At 43.5% G+C, this 17,627-nt stretch overlaps 1 protein-coding gene across 2 annotated transcripts in view; it reads left to right on the top strand.

The window, feature by feature from the left end:
- Positions 1–17,169, top strand: part of LOC147901677 (endo-1,4-beta-xylanase 3-like) — a 65,664-nt gene extending 48,495 nt beyond the window's left edge. For both annotated transcript variants that reach the window (XM_087374799.1, XM_087374798.1), the window contains 2 exons: positions 1,461–1,997; positions 15,739–17,169. In XM_087374799.1, coding sequence (XP_087230925.1) covers positions 1,461–1,997; positions 15,739–16,854 — 1,653 coding nt within the window. In that variant the 3' untranslated portion in view covers positions 16,855–17,169. The remainder of the gene's footprint in view (positions 1–1,460; positions 1,998–15,738) is intronic.
- The last annotated feature ends 458 nt before the right edge of the window (positions 17,170–17,627 follow it).

Genomic DNA, 17,627 nt, shown 5'->3' with positions numbered 1-17,627 from the left:
CTAAAAGGAATCTATATAGAATGCTTATGATGCATGCAATTTGGGCTGTTCTTTCCCCATGATAGGCAGATCTCGGTATTCTCTTAGTTCCCCCACCGGCTCAGCAGGGTTTTTAAAGGAGTGTTTGCCTCTAGGAGACGTGTTTCAGATGATGACCTCACCATGTGGATTGAGAGCTCTATCCTTGACCCCCACCCCGCTGTCAAAAGATCACTCTGTCGCAAGGATTAAAGACAAGTTAAGATAAATCAATGCAAAGATGCATTGTGGGGACCTTACTCCCTCATGTGACAGGTTGAAGACTAGTTTTGAGTACACCGTGCATTTGGGAGACCACATATAGGACTCACCTTCACGCGGTTGTTCTACTTCAATCCACCTTGTGAGAGTTCTGCACAAGTTGTGCTTCAAGGAAGCCCAATACATGTATTTATTTTTTATGAGGGTAGTTGAACTCTCAAGTCCCACGTCCTTTTGAAACTGCTCTAGCTCATCTCTGGAAGAATTGCATGTTCTCATGGCTGGTGGAATGGGACGAGGATTGGTTGAATGGGTAGCCATTCACCTATCTTTGATGGTCATACTTTGGAGAATTCCCTAGTTTTTTGAGAGCTTATCTCTGCTGCAATCAATCCTCCTGCACTGAGAAAGGTGAGAGAAAGATCAACTTGGAGCCAAGTGCTAAAGGGTAGCTTCACCCTAGCTGGTGACTCCATGGGAATCAAAGACCATTTGAAAGAACCACTTCCCAACAAACGAATGCCTGAGACATGCGGAGAGATGTCTAAGGAAGGGCAGCAAGCATCCAGTCCCTAGCGTGAGTCTTGGAAGAGTGGGACCCATGGATGCATGCATGCAAAGAATGTAGTGGAACTCTCAAGTTCCACATCCTTTTGAAGCTGCTGTAGCTCGTCTTTGGAAACATTGCATGTTCTCATGGCCGTGGAATGGCAGGAGGATTGGCTGAATGGATAGCCATTCATCAATCTTTGATCGTCATACCTTGGAGGATTCTCTAATTTTTTGAGAACTTCTCTCTCTGCATTTGAAGTATGAATTTCTAGGGATTCATGCACAATGTGGACAGATAATCTACAAGAATAGATATTTCATTGCTGTTTGCATATTATACTATAACTACGTTATTTCTGTTTTCTTACTACAACAATAGTTCAATGGCTTATCAATTGCCTTGTAATGCTCTGTCACAAAAAATCTAGGCAGGATGGTATTGGCAGCATTTCCAAGCTGAAGGGATATCTTGAATGATTCGTTTTAGAGTTGGTGGCCTGACAGTAATATAGATTCAATTTTTTGGCATTGGTGGAGCTCACCCCAATTTAACTGTGCTGTCTTTCAGTTTTTTTAAAACTACAATACACGTCTCTACTTTACAAGTAATGTGTCTGTCTCTGAGCAATTTCATAATGCTCATCTTATTAACTTTCATTATTTTGCAGGAACCTGAATTTGGAGTAAACATTGTAGAGAACTCTAATTTTCTGCGTGGCCTGACAGGCTGGAGTTCTCTTGGATCCTGTTCCCTTGGTTTAGGTACTGGAGCTCCATTGATTCTTCCACCTGCTGCAAGACAATCTTTGGGAGTGCATCTGCCTGTCACAGGGTACTATCTACATGTAAAAAATCGGAAATACATTTGGGAGGGTCCGTCACAGTCCATAACTGAAAAGATTAAGCCATATGTTCCTTATCAAGTTTCTGCTTGGGTACGGATAGGTCATGGTGGGGTTGGACCACAAAAAGTAAACGTAGCATTGGGTGTGGATAGCCAATGGATGAATGGAGGTGAAGTAGAAGGAGACCCAGACTCATGGAAGGAAGTGGCAGGCTCATTTCGCTTTGAAACAAAACCACAAAATGTGTTGCTTTATGTTCAGGGTCCCTCTGCTGGTGTAGACCTGATGGTGGCGAATCTGCAGATCTTTGCAGTTGATAGAGCAGCACGGTTCGCAATACTAAAGGCACAGACTGAGAAGGTGGGCTCCAATAACCACAAATCTGGATTTTAATTCTTTTTAAAATCATTGTCTTTTTATTTTGAGACATCCTTTTCAAAGGTGAATTATGTTTTTCATGGAAGGGACAGAGTCTTGCATGAATTTAGATTTCAATGAAATACATTTTAGAAAGAGCAATGCATATCAAACCAAAGTACATGCCTTGGATGGGCTACTAGATGCAAATATATTACATTTTTACTGTGTCACGTTGATTCCACTCCCAAACCCGTTTCTGAAGCTACAACGGCCTCAAAAGAATGTGCTACCAAAGACTTTTTGTAAAGCACTCAGCAGTAACATTACAACTCATCCAAAGCACTGCTTAAGGATTCCCATCCATCTGTAGACCTTCAGGCTTTAAATTTCTTAACATAATGGCACTAAAGATCAAGAGTGGAAACTATTTTTGTTGTGAGCATTGATTCAAGACTGTTGTGCTCATGATTTCATGAATTATGCTCACTTCCGTGCTCAGGAAGGTATTTGTTATAGTCTTCTTCACCAGCATAAGAAGGTTCCTTGGTTTGACTGAGCATCCCTGCAGCAGTTGGAGTAGTGTCATGTCGCTCTTGGACTGTGTATTTATAGGTGAGGATAATCTCTACTCTCTTGAGGACGGTTGTGCATGGTTCTATAGCCATTCCCATTGTTCAACTTGGTTGCAGTAAGGGATCCCTCTAAGACAATGTTTCTTTCAATTAGTCCATTGTCGTTCCCTTATGGCATTAGAGCTTCAGAGATAATGGTGGATTCCTTAGACGGCATCACTTAGACTAGAGAGAGTCATAGGGACCTCTTTACAAAATTATATTACTAATTCTCCCTCATTATGTTATAGTCTTCTTCACCAGCATAAGAAGGTTCCTTGGTTCGACTGAGCATCCCTGCAGCAGTTGGAGTAGTGTCATCTCGCTCTTGGACTGTGTATTTATAGGTGAGGGTAATCTCTACTCTCTTGAGGAGGGTTGTGCATGGTTCTATTACCATTTCCATTGTTCAACTTTGTTGCAGTAAGGGACCCCTTTAAGACAATGCTTATTTCAATTAGTCCATTGTCGTTCCCTAAATGGGATTAGAGCTTCAGAGATAAATGGGGATTCCCTAGACGGCATCGCTTAGACTACAGAGAGTCATAGAGAACTCTTTACAAAATTATATTACTAATTCTCCCTCATTATGGAGGGATTGAGTGAGCTTTGATTTGCCAGCATTTTTGTCACGATCTATGAAGTATTCCTTTCCTAATACCTTAGACTTACGGATGGTGGGATGAATGGACACTTGTGGAAGGGTTGACCATGAGGCACAACCTTTCACCTTTCACAAGAGGCATATACATATGAATAGGACACTACTACTTGTACTATTGTAATGTACCCTCTCATCAAGGGTCACACCCTTCACAAGGGGTACATACCCCTCTGCACATACCTTTTGGAGCACACACCTTTTCATATGTGGCTCTTCACTCTGAATATAAGAGTGGCCTCATTGTATGGATCATACACTTGAGACATTTCAAGCAATACAACTATTCCTTGTGCTCTGCTATTTTTAGTTTCCTTAGCACATTTATAATGATAGAATAATAGGATTTCTTACAGTGGTATCAGAGCAAATCTCGCTTTTGCCTGTAGGAAATTCCCCACCTTCTAGTGCCTATTGGATACCTCAACTTACGCTTGAAGGTGATCCATGCACTACTATTGCATGGAAGAGATGGAGACGATGATGAAATTTTCACCGACAACCCCACCTAAATCATTAAGTGACCTCTCTATCCACCTCACACTACCAGATGATGTGAATGGACACGATTAGTCTCGTGCCCTTTCATGTGCTGGGCTGTCCCAAACCAAGGGACACATCCTTTTCGACAATAGACGCACCTTGTTGATGAAGAGCCATGTCTCTTCCCTTAAGGGGCACTTCTCCTAGTGAAAAGGCACACCTTTTCACCTAGGGATGCATCCGTCCGTGAAGGGTCAGACCTCACTTGAAGGGCCACAACCCCTCATATGGGTTGCACCTGTTCGCGAAAAGACACCTTTTTATGACTGGACACCCTTCTTTACAAAGGGACACCGCTCCAAGGGTCATACCCCTTAGAATAGGCACACCCAAGCACTAACCCTATATGAAGGGTACCTAGGGCACCCAACAAGGGACAACTAACCCTTTATTCCAAAGGTCCAAGACCTTAATCAAGGCATAGCTTTAACTTCAACAACCAACCCCCAAAATCTCACGGGCAAATTGCGACTTTGTTTCTGCCTGCCATCGCATCAGTTTTCTACATGGATCTGTTCCATTCTGCCACGACCTGCAAGCAGCCCCTTCCCTTCTGATCTAGCCACATACATCATCCCTGTTATGGCCCACAACCAACCCAGTTGCTGGCCAATTTCAGTGCCTGCCAGTCGCCTTTTTCCTGTCAGAAATTGTGCCACTTTCAGTGCCCTGAATCACCACGCAATTCTTCCCATCTGCTCTACAATCAGCCGATTACCAGCATGCTTTCAATTGCTCCATCAATCTGCTGGTTGTTTGCCCTGATTGGCTACCATTCACAGCCGGTTGTGCCATCCTCTGATTTACTGAATCACGCCACAGTTTGGGCCTCAGTTTTCCCCTGATCTAGCTTCTGCAAATTGTGATAGTACAACTTCCTGTGTGCCCTGATTGTTCTGAGAATCCATATCTGCGTTAAAACCCTGTCGAACGTGACAACAGGCTGATGCGTTTCTGCCATGACCTTCTGCTATGATAAACCCTAAATTTCGAATTTGGAGCCAGCACATTTGCCTCTTTAGATTTGCCCCAGTTCACAGTGCCAGAAGCACCCACCCTTTCTGCCTCCTGTTGATTGTGGATTTCCTCTACAAGTCAACCTCCAGGAATGGCTTTCCAGACATAAATTTCAGGCCCCAGCAGTTCAATAAAGTTTCAGATACTACCCTATGCCAGCCAGCTTGCTTCCACCATTTCTGAGGATTTTGCATCATAATTATATTTGCTGTCCTTCATAATATTACAGCAAATGAAAACCCCCTCATTAAGGCATGGGTCCCCTTGGTAATGCCCCTCAAATTCCCTCAAGGACACCTCCAGCATCTCAAATCACTCAATATCGTGCTCAAATTGCTCAACCCACCCATTTTGGGGCCTTTGCATCTTGCGTATTTTGTATCACATGCACTTCGACCATATCCTTTACCTGCTGCGAGAGGCACCTCAACTTCATTACTTCCTCCGCATGGTACAAGTCATGTGGAACATGACATGCTGATATCAAGAACACGATATTCCCCACGATTTTGCTGTCCACCTGTAACTGGCCTTCAGGAATCAAAAGGGCAGTAATCCTCGTCTACTCAGTCATAAACCTCATAAATAGCCACAATGCAAGCTTTAATCACTTCAACCACTTAACAGTACTTAGAAATAAACTTCAACAACAATGGGGAGGCTAGAATGCCCCTACTCAGTGAAAATAGTACACAATACACCCATTGGCCCCAAATGCCTTGGCACCCCTTTCGTATTTATTTAACGCTTTTGAATGGAAATGCTTTACACCAGGGGCTCACCCCTGTACCGTTCCTCTCTGCAAATCCTCTGACTATCTTCTGGGCATCTATTCCACAGTGCACCACTAGAATCCAATTGGCAAGGCAATCTTAGGCATCCACTTCTGACTTGACCCAACCGAAAGACATCAAAGCATCCAAACTGACATGCAACTGCACTCACCTCAAGGCTTTCACATGCAACAACACTGTCCCCTACCCTTTCCAAGGCACACCCTTGCTTCAGAGTGTTTACTTAAGCCTGTGGGAGCCAAAAAGGACTCCAAGCACACCAAAAACCCTTCAAATAACTCCAAGCTCACGAAAAACACTGCAAATAACTCCAAACTAAAGAAAGACAAACAAAAACAAGACAACAACCATGTACCCGCTGTCCGTGGAAGAGGGGCGAGCTCTGTTCTCACACCTATCCCTTGTTCAAGTTCCCAGCTAGGTGCAGGTATCTTCCAACCTCCGGGTAAAGAGAAAATGGGAGAGATAGAGAGCGGAAGTCAAGCAAGAAAGAGCTGTAGAGGATAAAAGCCAGCAGATCTGCCCCGAAGTCTCTCCCTTAGGATCTGCGCCATAAAAGCCTCCCTGGGAAGCGTTCCTATCGGGGAATCCTCGTCAAGGCCTCCTCGGGGAGCACACCCGCTTCGAACTGCACGCCAAAGAGGCCGTACAGCTTTATGGACTGTCCGTACAGCAGATGAACTGCCTCGGGAGTCATCCCCAAGGCTGCACAGCAGCTGGGCTGCCTCGGGTTGTGTGCAAGGGCTGAGGTAGAGGTCAGAGCAGCAGCATGCGGGTGCAAGAGCAGCAAATGCAGGTAGGGAGAGCAAGAACATGCATTGAAATCCACACATAGAGCTTTTGCAGACTGGAAATGCTCCACGAGGGTGAAGGAGAGAGATTGTAGGTTGGAGGGAGTGCATGCATGCCACTTGATTGCCTATGCCTTGCCCCTAGGGCCTAGTGGGTGCACTTAGAAATTGCCCCTAGGGACTTTAGGAAGTCTGCACTTCCTCTAGCCAGTCCCTCCTGGCCAAACTATTACTAGACTTATCTGCGGTTAACCACGGTTGAGTTACAAAAGACTTTTCATGTCCCCGTGACATCACCTTAGTCCCCAAATATCCTCTCAAGCAAGGTTCCCCTTCCCCAGGATAGTATAATCCTATTTAAAGAATTCCCTTCTCCTGGATATCCCCCCTCTTCCAACTACAAATTAGTTACCCTCTCCTAGATTTGTAAACTCTGCAATCAACCGCATCCTTTCACGAGCATAACAACCATACATTCTTCATAAGTGTTACCTCCTTCAGGACCCCCTTTGCTAGACTTCCATAGGTGGTTACATCTTGCATCCCTTGCCTCGTCGAACACGAGCATTTTTAGGGAGCAGCCCAGACCTTCTTCCAAAGATGGTACAGATTCGAGTATAGCACCTTTGTGCTCTTCTTATAGGAAATACATATATGTCGAATTGCTCGTGCACAAACTCTCTGGTGGTCAACAAAATGAATCCAAACAATCCTCCTGATGTTACTCAACATAGTCAAGTGCAACTTAAATAACAAATCTCTCAACTTCAAGACATCATCGCCAACCTAGTCCATAAAGCCCAACAACTCCAACATTGCAAGACCAGCTCACATGTCGAAGATGATGTGCTGCCACTTGACGATTAAGTGGAGCTAATTGCACCAGAGGTAGAAAATGTTGGACTTCACGTCCTCTACCATCTACTTTAGGGTTCTAAAACTAAAAGACTTGACATTAGGTTATTGGACGCCTACGTAGGTGAACGAAATTGTCCAATGGCTCACCAAATTGTGCATCATTGTTGACCTTACCAATTGGAAGAAAATTTCACCAGCTACCTCCCTCTCTTAAAGCATACTATATTCCTTTGGTGGCAAAGATGCTTAAAGGACGGGAAAGGTTGATCACATGAGAATGTTTTGAATACATGCTCCATAAGCAGTTCATACCTGCCAATGCGGATTTCCAATCACGATCAAAACTTTAACAATTGGAGTAAACTGGCTCCTTGTCTGCCTAGATCTTGGCTCTGGAGATAGATGGCTTGATTGATGATGATCGGCTTCATGCCTTCATCTCAAGCCTCAATCCCTCATTATGCATTGATGTCCTGAAGAAAACTTTTCCACCACTACTGACGATGTTAGTTACGCAGAGCATATTACGGACTTCCAAATATAGGGAAGTAGGGTTTTAATAAATCTAAAAACTCTACATCAACCAAAAGTTGTCGCCCTCAGGATGCCCCAAAATTCAATAAACAATTTGGTAATCAAGGTTCTCGATAGTCTCACAGATCTCAACACATTACAAAAATCCTACATTGGTTCCCAACAAAAGCACTTCTCCAAGGAGATGCCTCTACCTCTTCTCAAAGCCACGATCGACACCACGCAAGTACATTGGTCACTATTCTCATCCTTCCTTGCTAGTTCTTTGGTCCAACGACTTCTCCCACCAGATAGAACTTGCCAATGGAAAACTTTCTTGTGCAATATCAAGGTAAAAAACCAGCCCTTCTACATTTAGCATTGTACGGACAAGTACATTTTGACATCATGCCACTTTGACTGTACGATGTCATTCTCAAAAGCAGTGGCTCTAGGACGGCAACCCGTCAATCAATTTATGCAACCACATAATTCAGTTTGTCCAAAATAGGAAACTTATCTAGCTAAATAGTTCTAGGGATCCTGCTTCAACACCAACAACCGATAAGTTCAAATTGCACTTTTGTTGGTTACCTCAATAGAAGACACACTAAAAAAGGATTCTCTTGAGTATCTTAATGAACCATTTTTCCTAGCCTATTTGGATATTTTCCCACAAGAAGCAGTTACCACCTCGACGACCAGTGGATCATGCAATCAACCTTCTTCTAGGAAGTACACCACCGTCAAAGCCTTCTTATCGGGTTTCTTTCACACAACACGAGGAAATCCAAAGACACTTTATAGAATTACTCGACAAAGGTCACATCTGGTCTAGTCATAGCCCTTTGGGTTCTCTTGTGCTACTTGTGGAAAAAAAGAACAAGTCTATGCATCTTTGCATCGACTACCGAGCACTAAACAAGCTCACCATAAAGAACAAGCATCCATTGCCTCACATCGATGACTTATTTGATCACTTGTGCATGCAACACACTTTTCAAAAGATTGGTCTACATTCCAATTATCATCAAATTTGAATACGAGAAGGCAATGAGTAGAAAACAACGGACATTATGAATGTTTGGTCATGTCTTTCAAATTAAATAATGCCCTGGCAACATTCATGGCAATTATGAACACCATCTTCAAGTCCGACCTTGACAAGTTCGTCATCGTCTACTTGAATGACATCTTGATGTACTGCAAATTCTTGCTCAAGCACAAAAACATCTACAATAAGCCTTTGAAGCTATCTGATCCAATTCTTCCTACATCAACATTGAGAAAACTGAATTCTTCAAAGCCCAACTTGAATATTCACTACATGTCATTTTAGCTCAAGGCATCTCAGTGGATTGCAAGAAGGTTGAAGTAATTCGTAATTGGCCTACTATAAAGAACATTCATGATGTGCGCTCTTTTTTCAGCTTGGCAAATTTCTACCATATCAAGGTTAACAAATTTTTTGAGATTGCAGCTCTCATGTTCGAATTATTGAAAGCACTGCTGTATTTCAGTGACTTCCCAAAACATAGTACAGTTTCCAATAGCTCAAGCAAGCACTCTCTACAACACGTGTTATGGCTATTGCTGACCCAAACCTTCCATTTAAGGGCATGATTGATGCTTCCGACATAGCTACAGGAGCAATCTGCAAATAGGAAAAATTATTGCTTTCAACAGCCATAAACATTCTGATATCCAAACCAGATATCCAGTTTATGATAAGGAGTTTCTTGCTATTGTTCATTCCTATCGCTCGTGGAAACATTACCTCATTGGAGCCAACTCTGTCGTACTCTTTGAAGTATATCTTTTTGAGAAAAAAAAGGATTATATTATAAGTTATTTCCTTTTGCCGCAGAGCCCGATGTAAACAAGACTTACAGGTTACTTAAGGCAACTTATTATTGGCCTCAGATGAAAAGTGATGTCATCAAGGTGGTTACTTCTTGCTTATCTTGTCAACAAATGAAAGCAAGCAAACAACTTCCGGCAAGAATTTTGCAATCGCTTCCTATTCCAAATGAAAGATGGGAAAGCATCTCTATGGATTTTTTACTACGTTGCCACGATTCCCCAGAGGAAGCATCTAGATTATGGTAATCGTTGATCAATTGTCTAAAATGGCACATTTTGTTTCCTGCAAGAGAAGTGCTCAAGCTTTCGACATCGCACGATTAATTTATACAATATATCTTCCGATCCCATGGATTGCCAAAGAACATCGTCTTGGACAGAGATCGCAAACTCACTAGTCATACAATATATCTTATGATCAATACAATATATTTTCCGATCTCATGGATTGCAAAAGAACATCATCTCCAACGGAGATCCCAAACTCACCAGTCATTTTTGGATTCCTCTTTTCAAATCTTTGGGCTCAATTTTATTATTCAATACAGCCTATCACCTAGAATCAAATGGACAAGCTAGGAGAGTTGACCAAGTCTTGGAAGAAGTTATATTCAATTAAGATTATCATCTTGGGAAGAGTATTTGCCGATAGTACCAATAAATTTCGCACTTCAACATCGAGTGGCCCTAGCTGATCATCTTGTTCAAGAGATGCAAGTTCTACAATATTGATGTAGATGCCCTGGTGCTGATGAGGTTGATGGTAATTGTCCCAAATGCTAGAGGCCCAAGTTTTTTTTCCTGAGGGCGAAAAAGGAGCTGCTCTCCTCCCCGGCTACCTCCCTGCTCCTAGCCTCTCCTTCCCCTCCCTCAGCCCCCTCACAGCTAGCCTCTCCTAGCCTCCTACCCCCGCCCCCTCTCAGCCCCTCTCCACCACCTGCTCCCTCCTCTCCCTGCCCCTTCTCAACCCCTCCCTGCTTCCTCCCTCCGCTCTTTCCCCGCCGCTACCTGCCCCCTCCTCCCCTCTCTGCCCCCTCTTAGCCCCCTCCCCCGCTACCTACCCCCTCCTCACCTCTCCGCCCCCTCCCCCGCTACCTGCCCCCTCCTCCCCTCTTGCCCCCTTTCAGCCCCCTCCTCCCCCCCCCCCCCCCCCCTTCGCCCCCCTCAGCCCTTCCCCCACTTCCTCCCTCCTCAGCCCTCCCCCGCCTTCTCTCTACCCCTACCCGCCTCCCTCCCAACCTCTCCCCCTCCCCGCCCCCTTTCCTACTCTCCCCACCTCCTTCCCTCCTTAGCCTCCTCTCTCTCAGCCCCTTCCCCTCCTCCCCTTAGCCTCTCCCCGCCCCCTCTCTCTACCCCGTCTCCTATCCTTATAGTCCCCTCGTTTCCTTGCAGCAGAGTCCCCTCCTTTCCTTGCAGCAGGGTCTCCAAACGGAGCTTTTATCCGTGTTTAAATCGGCCTTCCCACCTGGATTGGCGATGGATCTTCAATCAACCAATCCTATCCCGCTTCCAGCGGCTGCGAAAACAATCACATTCTCAGGAGACAAGTTGCAGTAGTTCAAGAAGGATGTAGAACTTGAAAGTTCTACTACTTTGATCGCACACATTTATGGATCTCATCCTTCAAGATCACAAGCCAAAGACTGGATGCTTGCGGCGCTCCCTTCAGACCTCACTCCTCGACTCAAAGCTGTTCGCTTACTTGGGCGAGGTTACTTCTAGTTCACCGAAGGCTGCAAGCGCCGTGCCCAAAGCCGGGTACCGGCAATTGGGACATAGAAAGATTTTCTTTGACCCTTTCATACTGGGCGTTGCTCAGAAATGGCATGATCTTGTAAACCTGCGAGGGCCTCTCTAGCCGGAGATGTATCATCAAGTGCCTGGCCAAGGGGAGGGGCTACCGCTGAGCCAAGGGGAGAAGTTGCAGCCATGGCTGCATCCGGAGCACTAGCGTCCTGAACCAAGTAAGCAACCAGGACGGGAATATCCAAAGCTCCAAAGGGTATGGCATTCTAGACAACAGCCTCCTGATATGGAGGGTGTGAAGGCTGCACACGAATGGTAGCCGATCTAGGGACAACAAGTGGAGGTTCCGAGGGAGCGCTCTGCCAAGGAAGAGCACTTGTTTTTATGTTGATGATTGGGCCTTCAATAGAGGAGGATCAGTTTGCGTTGCCCCTGGGGTTTCCACTTTGGATCACTTTCCGGTGGTACTGATGGTTTCTGAGCCGCACTTGAGAGGTCGATGTGCCAGTATTAGAATTCTTCATGCCCTTTATGTAGAGGAGGACCTCACAAAGAAAGCTTTGCAGATAAAGTCTCTCACTTGCAGGGTGGAGTGCCTACGCCGTCACATATGGCAGATGCACTCTCCAATATCAGTGGCTTCACCATCTGCTTGCGAGTACAAGGAGACGTGAGATTCTTAGACGAGAGATTAGTGTTCGCCAGCAATTGGCAGCCTTGTAGAGGGAAGAGCAGAAGAGGCCTCACGATGCTTGGATTTAGGAGTGCCTTGCTGCAACAAGGGCTCACCAACAAATTTTGATAGATTAGAGAGCAAAGTATGCCTTTCATGCACGAGAGTCCTTTTGGATCCAGATGGGAGGTGGAGTCAAATCTTCTCTACTCATGGCCCTAGACATAGTAGAGTGAGTATTTCTTAGCTAATTGACTCAGACGGAGTTTTACAATCAGATCTAGATACCATCATGCACATAGCTACATATTTTTATCACTTCCTTCTCTCAGCAGATCCTGGTAGCGAAGCCACTGATGATGCCAGACAGGTCATATGGCAATGTATTCCTATGTTGGTGAAACTAGATATGAGGCTTTATCTTGATGCACCTTTCACCAACATAGAGTTCAAGTCTGCGCTTCTTACCTTTCACAAGTAACAGTGCCCAGGTTCAGACAGACTCACACCTTCTTTCTTCCGGAGCTGTTGGGATATGATTGGGGATCACATTACCTCAGCCTTGCAAGGTGTTTGGGACTCCGGTGAGATGCCTGACTCGCAAACAGAGGGTCTCATACATCTTATCCCAAAAGGAGGGTGCAGAAATTTAGTTTCACTGTGGAGTCCTATCACTTTATTGGGCTCTTGCTATAAAATCCTAGCAAAAGCAATCAGCTTGCGTTTGCATCCCATACTTCCAAATCTTATACATGATATGCAGACGGGATTTGTTCATGGCCGAAGCATTTTCAATAATATATTTTCTTTTCGGGAAGCTTCAGAGTGGTCCATGCAGAGTGGACGAAAGATAGCCATTCTACTCCTAGATTTTGAAAAAGCATATGACAAGGTAGATTGGGACTTCTTGGAGGGAGCCCTTCATCATTTTGGGTTTTCACATGCATGGATTAGAGGGGTTTCATCCTTGTACAGATCAGCCCACAGTCAGGTACTTTAAGGAGGGGTCAGGGGACATAGATTTCAGATCTCCAGATCAGTCCGTCAGGGATGCCCTTTTGCCCCTTTTCTTTTCCTATTTGTGGCTGAGGCGATGTGTTTCTGTGAATCAACTGCAGGTGGTTTGAGCATCCATAGGCTCACCAAAATCTGAAGCCGATTTGATCAACGAAGCAATATATCAAACACACATCTGGGGTGCCAACATTTGGTTGTTTCTGACAGTTCAGTAAAGGCATAACAGATTTTTCAGCAAATATCACACCTCTACTGACAATAATCTTGCCAGTGAGTTGCTGATATAAATGGTAACCTTTACTCTCAGAATTGTAACCAATGAAGATACATTTAATTGCCTTGCCTTTCAACTTATATGATCTTTGAGATGGTAGATGTGCATAAGCAAGGCATTCGAACATTCTCATGTGTGAAGTGATTGGCTTACAACCTGTCCAAGCCTCATAGGGGAGTAATAGGCTTCAATTCCCTTGTTGGTGACCTATTCAAGACATTGTTTGCAGACATAATAGTATCCAACCAGAATTTGTTTGGCAAAGACTTCCCTTCATCATGCATCATGCTATTTCCATCAAGTTCTATTTTTGTGTTCTGCAACACTGTTTTGTTGAGGTGTATATGGCACAGTACATTGCTGAATGATCCCACGAGATTCCAAGAAATCTGCAGATTGTTGTGATATATCCTCACCTCCCTTCAGTGCAGAGTGTGACCAGCTTGTATCAACTTGCATTTTCAATCATGGCCTCTCTGAAGCATGGAAAGACATCTGACTTGGATTTCAAAGGGTAACCCAACTAAGGCATGTAAAGTCATCACAAAAGTGACATCCTCCTATAGAAGCTGTCCACACACCATTATGCATCAGATGCAACTTGTGGGCTGCACTTAGTCTTCCTTGGGAAAGGAAGGCCAATGCATCGTGACAAGCATCCCTCACAAACATGTTTTGACAATGCATGCATCTTAGGCATAATTTAAATGACTGAATCGATTGTGTCTGCAATGACTGAATCATCCACTGCAAGTGTTTTGGAGTTAAAAAATGCCGAGCTATGCAGGGCAGAGCGCAGCCTGAATGGCAGCTTCGAACAGGGCAGAGATGGAACCAATAGGATGGGCCTGAGCTAGGTGGCGATTCCAAGAAACAGTTTTGAAAGTGAGGGCAGATACAACTGAAGACGTGTGCCCACAGAAAATGCAACCAGCTTTAGGGCGACAGGCAGATCTAGTCAGGGAGGCAGGAACAAATCGAAAGTGCCACACCAAGGTGACCTGCTCTGAAGCCACTGTTGGGAAGTAGAATCAGGAAGCAGAAGCAGAAGAAACAGCACCAACAGTACCAAAACATGAGTACTACTGTAGGATAGCCCTAGGACTAACGGTCATACACTGACTTAGTGTACTAACTGTCCTATCTGAACATACTAAGACTAAATAGTACTAAACATGCTATATAGTAAAAAATACTAATTGGCCTACAAGGCCATACAGGGTAGATATATGCTACAGTGATTTGGCATGCATTTCTCTTTTTTTGGCCTACCATACTTCTTTGATGTGCGGTTATGTGATATAGGAGACTTCCCTGGCTAGGAAGAGTGAGTGTAAAAGAGAGCATGGAAGCAGAAGCTGCACAGCATTGAAGATTTAGGGTGGATGGATTGACAGAGGGTAGGCAGGGACAAAGTGATGGCAGCTGGTGAAGGGGAGAACAAAGTGATGATGGTTGTGGATGGGCACATCTGGACAATGTAGAAAACATTATGAAAGGCACAGCAGTGAGGTGAATAAGAAGGGATAGCTAACTGAGGGATAGATGTAAATTCTGGCCTCTTATGATAGGTTTACATATGTTCACCTCCATAAGCTAATAACAGTTTTTTCTAAAATTAAGATACCTGAGCTACGTGCCTCTGTTTTATAGACAAAAAGATGCTGTGCAAACAAATGAGAAATGTCATCCTGCCGTCAAAATCAGAGTGTATGCTTTCCTGCTTTAAAATCAGCTAATGTCAACAACTTGAAAACAGGGTTAATTTCTTCTAGCACATTAAAACTCCAAAGCTGCAGTAGCAATTTGAATCTTTTGTATGAGATTGTCTGAAACATTACCTCAAAACTTGGTAGGAGGTTTTTTAGCACATTAAATACCCAAAAGCTGCAGGAACTATTGATAGCCATAAAGTCTTTCAGGAGATTCTCTGGTTCAGAGGATATCATTGAAATCAAAACTAGACGAATAAAAACAGTGAGTTGTGTAGTTCACTGCAACACAATGTTTTGTAGGTCATTATGCAAATTTGTTTGTATTATATGCTTAGCTACCATGTCTTGCAGATGAAAAGTGTCCCCCTCAGGAGAATTTCTTTCGAGTTTATTATCTCCAAGAGTTCTTAAAAACCCCATGCTCATCACTTGAATGTATCTTATCTCTGAATTTTGTGTGTCCTAATCCATCTTTCACAAGTTATCTTAGCCTTTCAAGCTATAGCAGCTAAAGTGCAGATTTAGTTTAAGATATTGTTGTATTAACCATATGAGAACTCACAGAATTTTGAGATCATCCAAAAATGTTATGCACACCTGTTCCCCTGTATGGAGCTAATGAAATATATTCACTGTGTTAACCTTTGGTGTTGTTTTTGTAACAGGTTCGCAAGCGTGATGTAGTATTACAGTTGAAGGAGAAAACTGGGCTTCCATGTCAAAACAAGATTTTGCAGATTAAGCAAACAAAGAACAGTTTTCCACTTGGTTCTTGTATAAACAGTTACAGCCTTGAGAATGACTCATACATCAATTTTTTTGTGAAAAATTTCAACTGGGCAGTGTTTGAGAATGAGATGAAATGGTACTGGACTGAAAAGGAACAGAACAAACTTAACTACAAAGATGCAGATGAACTCTGCAATTTCTGTGCGCAGCATGGAATTCCAATTCGGGGACACTGTCTTTTTTGGGAGACGGAGGGTGCAGTACAGGAGTGGGTGAAAAACTTGACCCAATATGAGTTGTCTGGAGCTGTGCAAAACAGGATCATTGATCTAGTCTCAAGGTATAAAGGAAAGTTCCAACATTATGATGTAAACAATGAGATGCTTCATGGGTCATTCTATAAGGATCGATTGGGCCCAGATATCTTGCCATACATGTTCAAAATGACTCACCAATTTGATCCTGCAGCCAAGCTTTTTGTAAATGACTACCATGTGGAAAACGGGTGTGATGCAAATTCTTCTCCAGAGAAATATATTTGTCAAATCCAGGATCTCCAAGCTAGGGGTGCACCTATTGACGGCATCGGTTTGCAGGGACATCTTACTACTCCAATAGGGGCTATAATTGGCACTGCACTGGATAAGTTGGCCAGGGTCGGACTTCCTATATGGTTCACGGAGGTTGATGTGGCTTGTTTCAATGAATACTTGCGAGGGGATGATTTGGAAGTGGTTTTGCGAGAAGCATATGCACATCCAGCAGTGGAAGGCATATTGCTTTGGGGGTTCTATGAGACTGCCATTCATAGGGAGCATGGGCATTTGGTAGATGCAGACGGAATTGTCAATGAAGCAGGAAAGACTTTGCTAGCATTAAAGCAGGAGTGGCTTTCAAACTTTGAGGGAATGACAGATGATATGGGCTGTTTCTGCTTTAGAGGTTACCATGGTTCTTACACTGTTGTAGTCCAAACACATTCAGGCATTGTTCGAAAAGAATTTGAGATTGATAAGGGTGACATAGCACTGATTGTGGATGTACAAATTTGAATTGGGGTCGCATCAATGTACATGTTTCCTTGCTGCAGCCTGAATGGATAATGTCTTTATTATGCTTTCATTTATTCCTAGAAAGATGTATTAATTTCTCGGCTTCATTCATGAAAGCCTAATAAAAAATTACATACATGGAGCTTTCACGTGGAGGTGAAATATGTATATGTTTATGGTACAAAACAGTGGAACTATTTCCATCCATTTTTTAGATATAGATTGCACACAAATTTTGTCATCCACTTTAGCGTGGAGTAATTTTCTCATATACATCTATATATACCTTTGAACTAAGAAGTCCATGAAGTTCATTACCCCCAATTTCATGTCACATCTTTTGGTGGAGATGCTAGGTATGTTTGGCCGAGGATTTATCCTACCTTAATTAATTATCTTAACCATATGTGGTTGCATGTTTTTCCTATACATCATTGGTTGCAATCGATGTGATCTTTGGAATTCAAACATAAATCCTAGCCATAAGCACACCTCATGCCTAGAGAGTACCTATAGTGAGAAGAAGCTTTGTTGATTACATTCACTCACAGTGGATTCAAGTTCGTGGGTGGTCAATTATGTCTGATAATTAGGTTGATGGTCATATAGTGGAAGCATTTGAGGAAGTAATTCTACACAACAAGTTGGTTCTAATTACTAAGGCTCTACATTTGAGTGGGGGTTGGTTTTCTAAGACCTTGGTTTTTAATTTATTCTTCTCATCATGTTGAAGATTCTTATGTTTTGAGGGATCCAAGGAGAGGACCAAAGTC

The sequence above is a fragment of the Dipteris shenzhenensis genome, chromosome 5 (genome assembly GCF_047967505.1).
Source record: "Dipteris shenzhenensis isolate YYH24624 ecotype China chromosome 5, Dip_SZ_1.0, whole genome shotgun sequence".
Taxonomy (NCBI): Eukaryota; Viridiplantae; Streptophyta; class Polypodiopsida; order Gleicheniales; family Dipteridaceae; genus Dipteris; species Dipteris shenzhenensis.
Note: the sequence above shows the minus strand (reverse complement) of the source record. Positions and strands in the feature narration are given on the sequence as shown.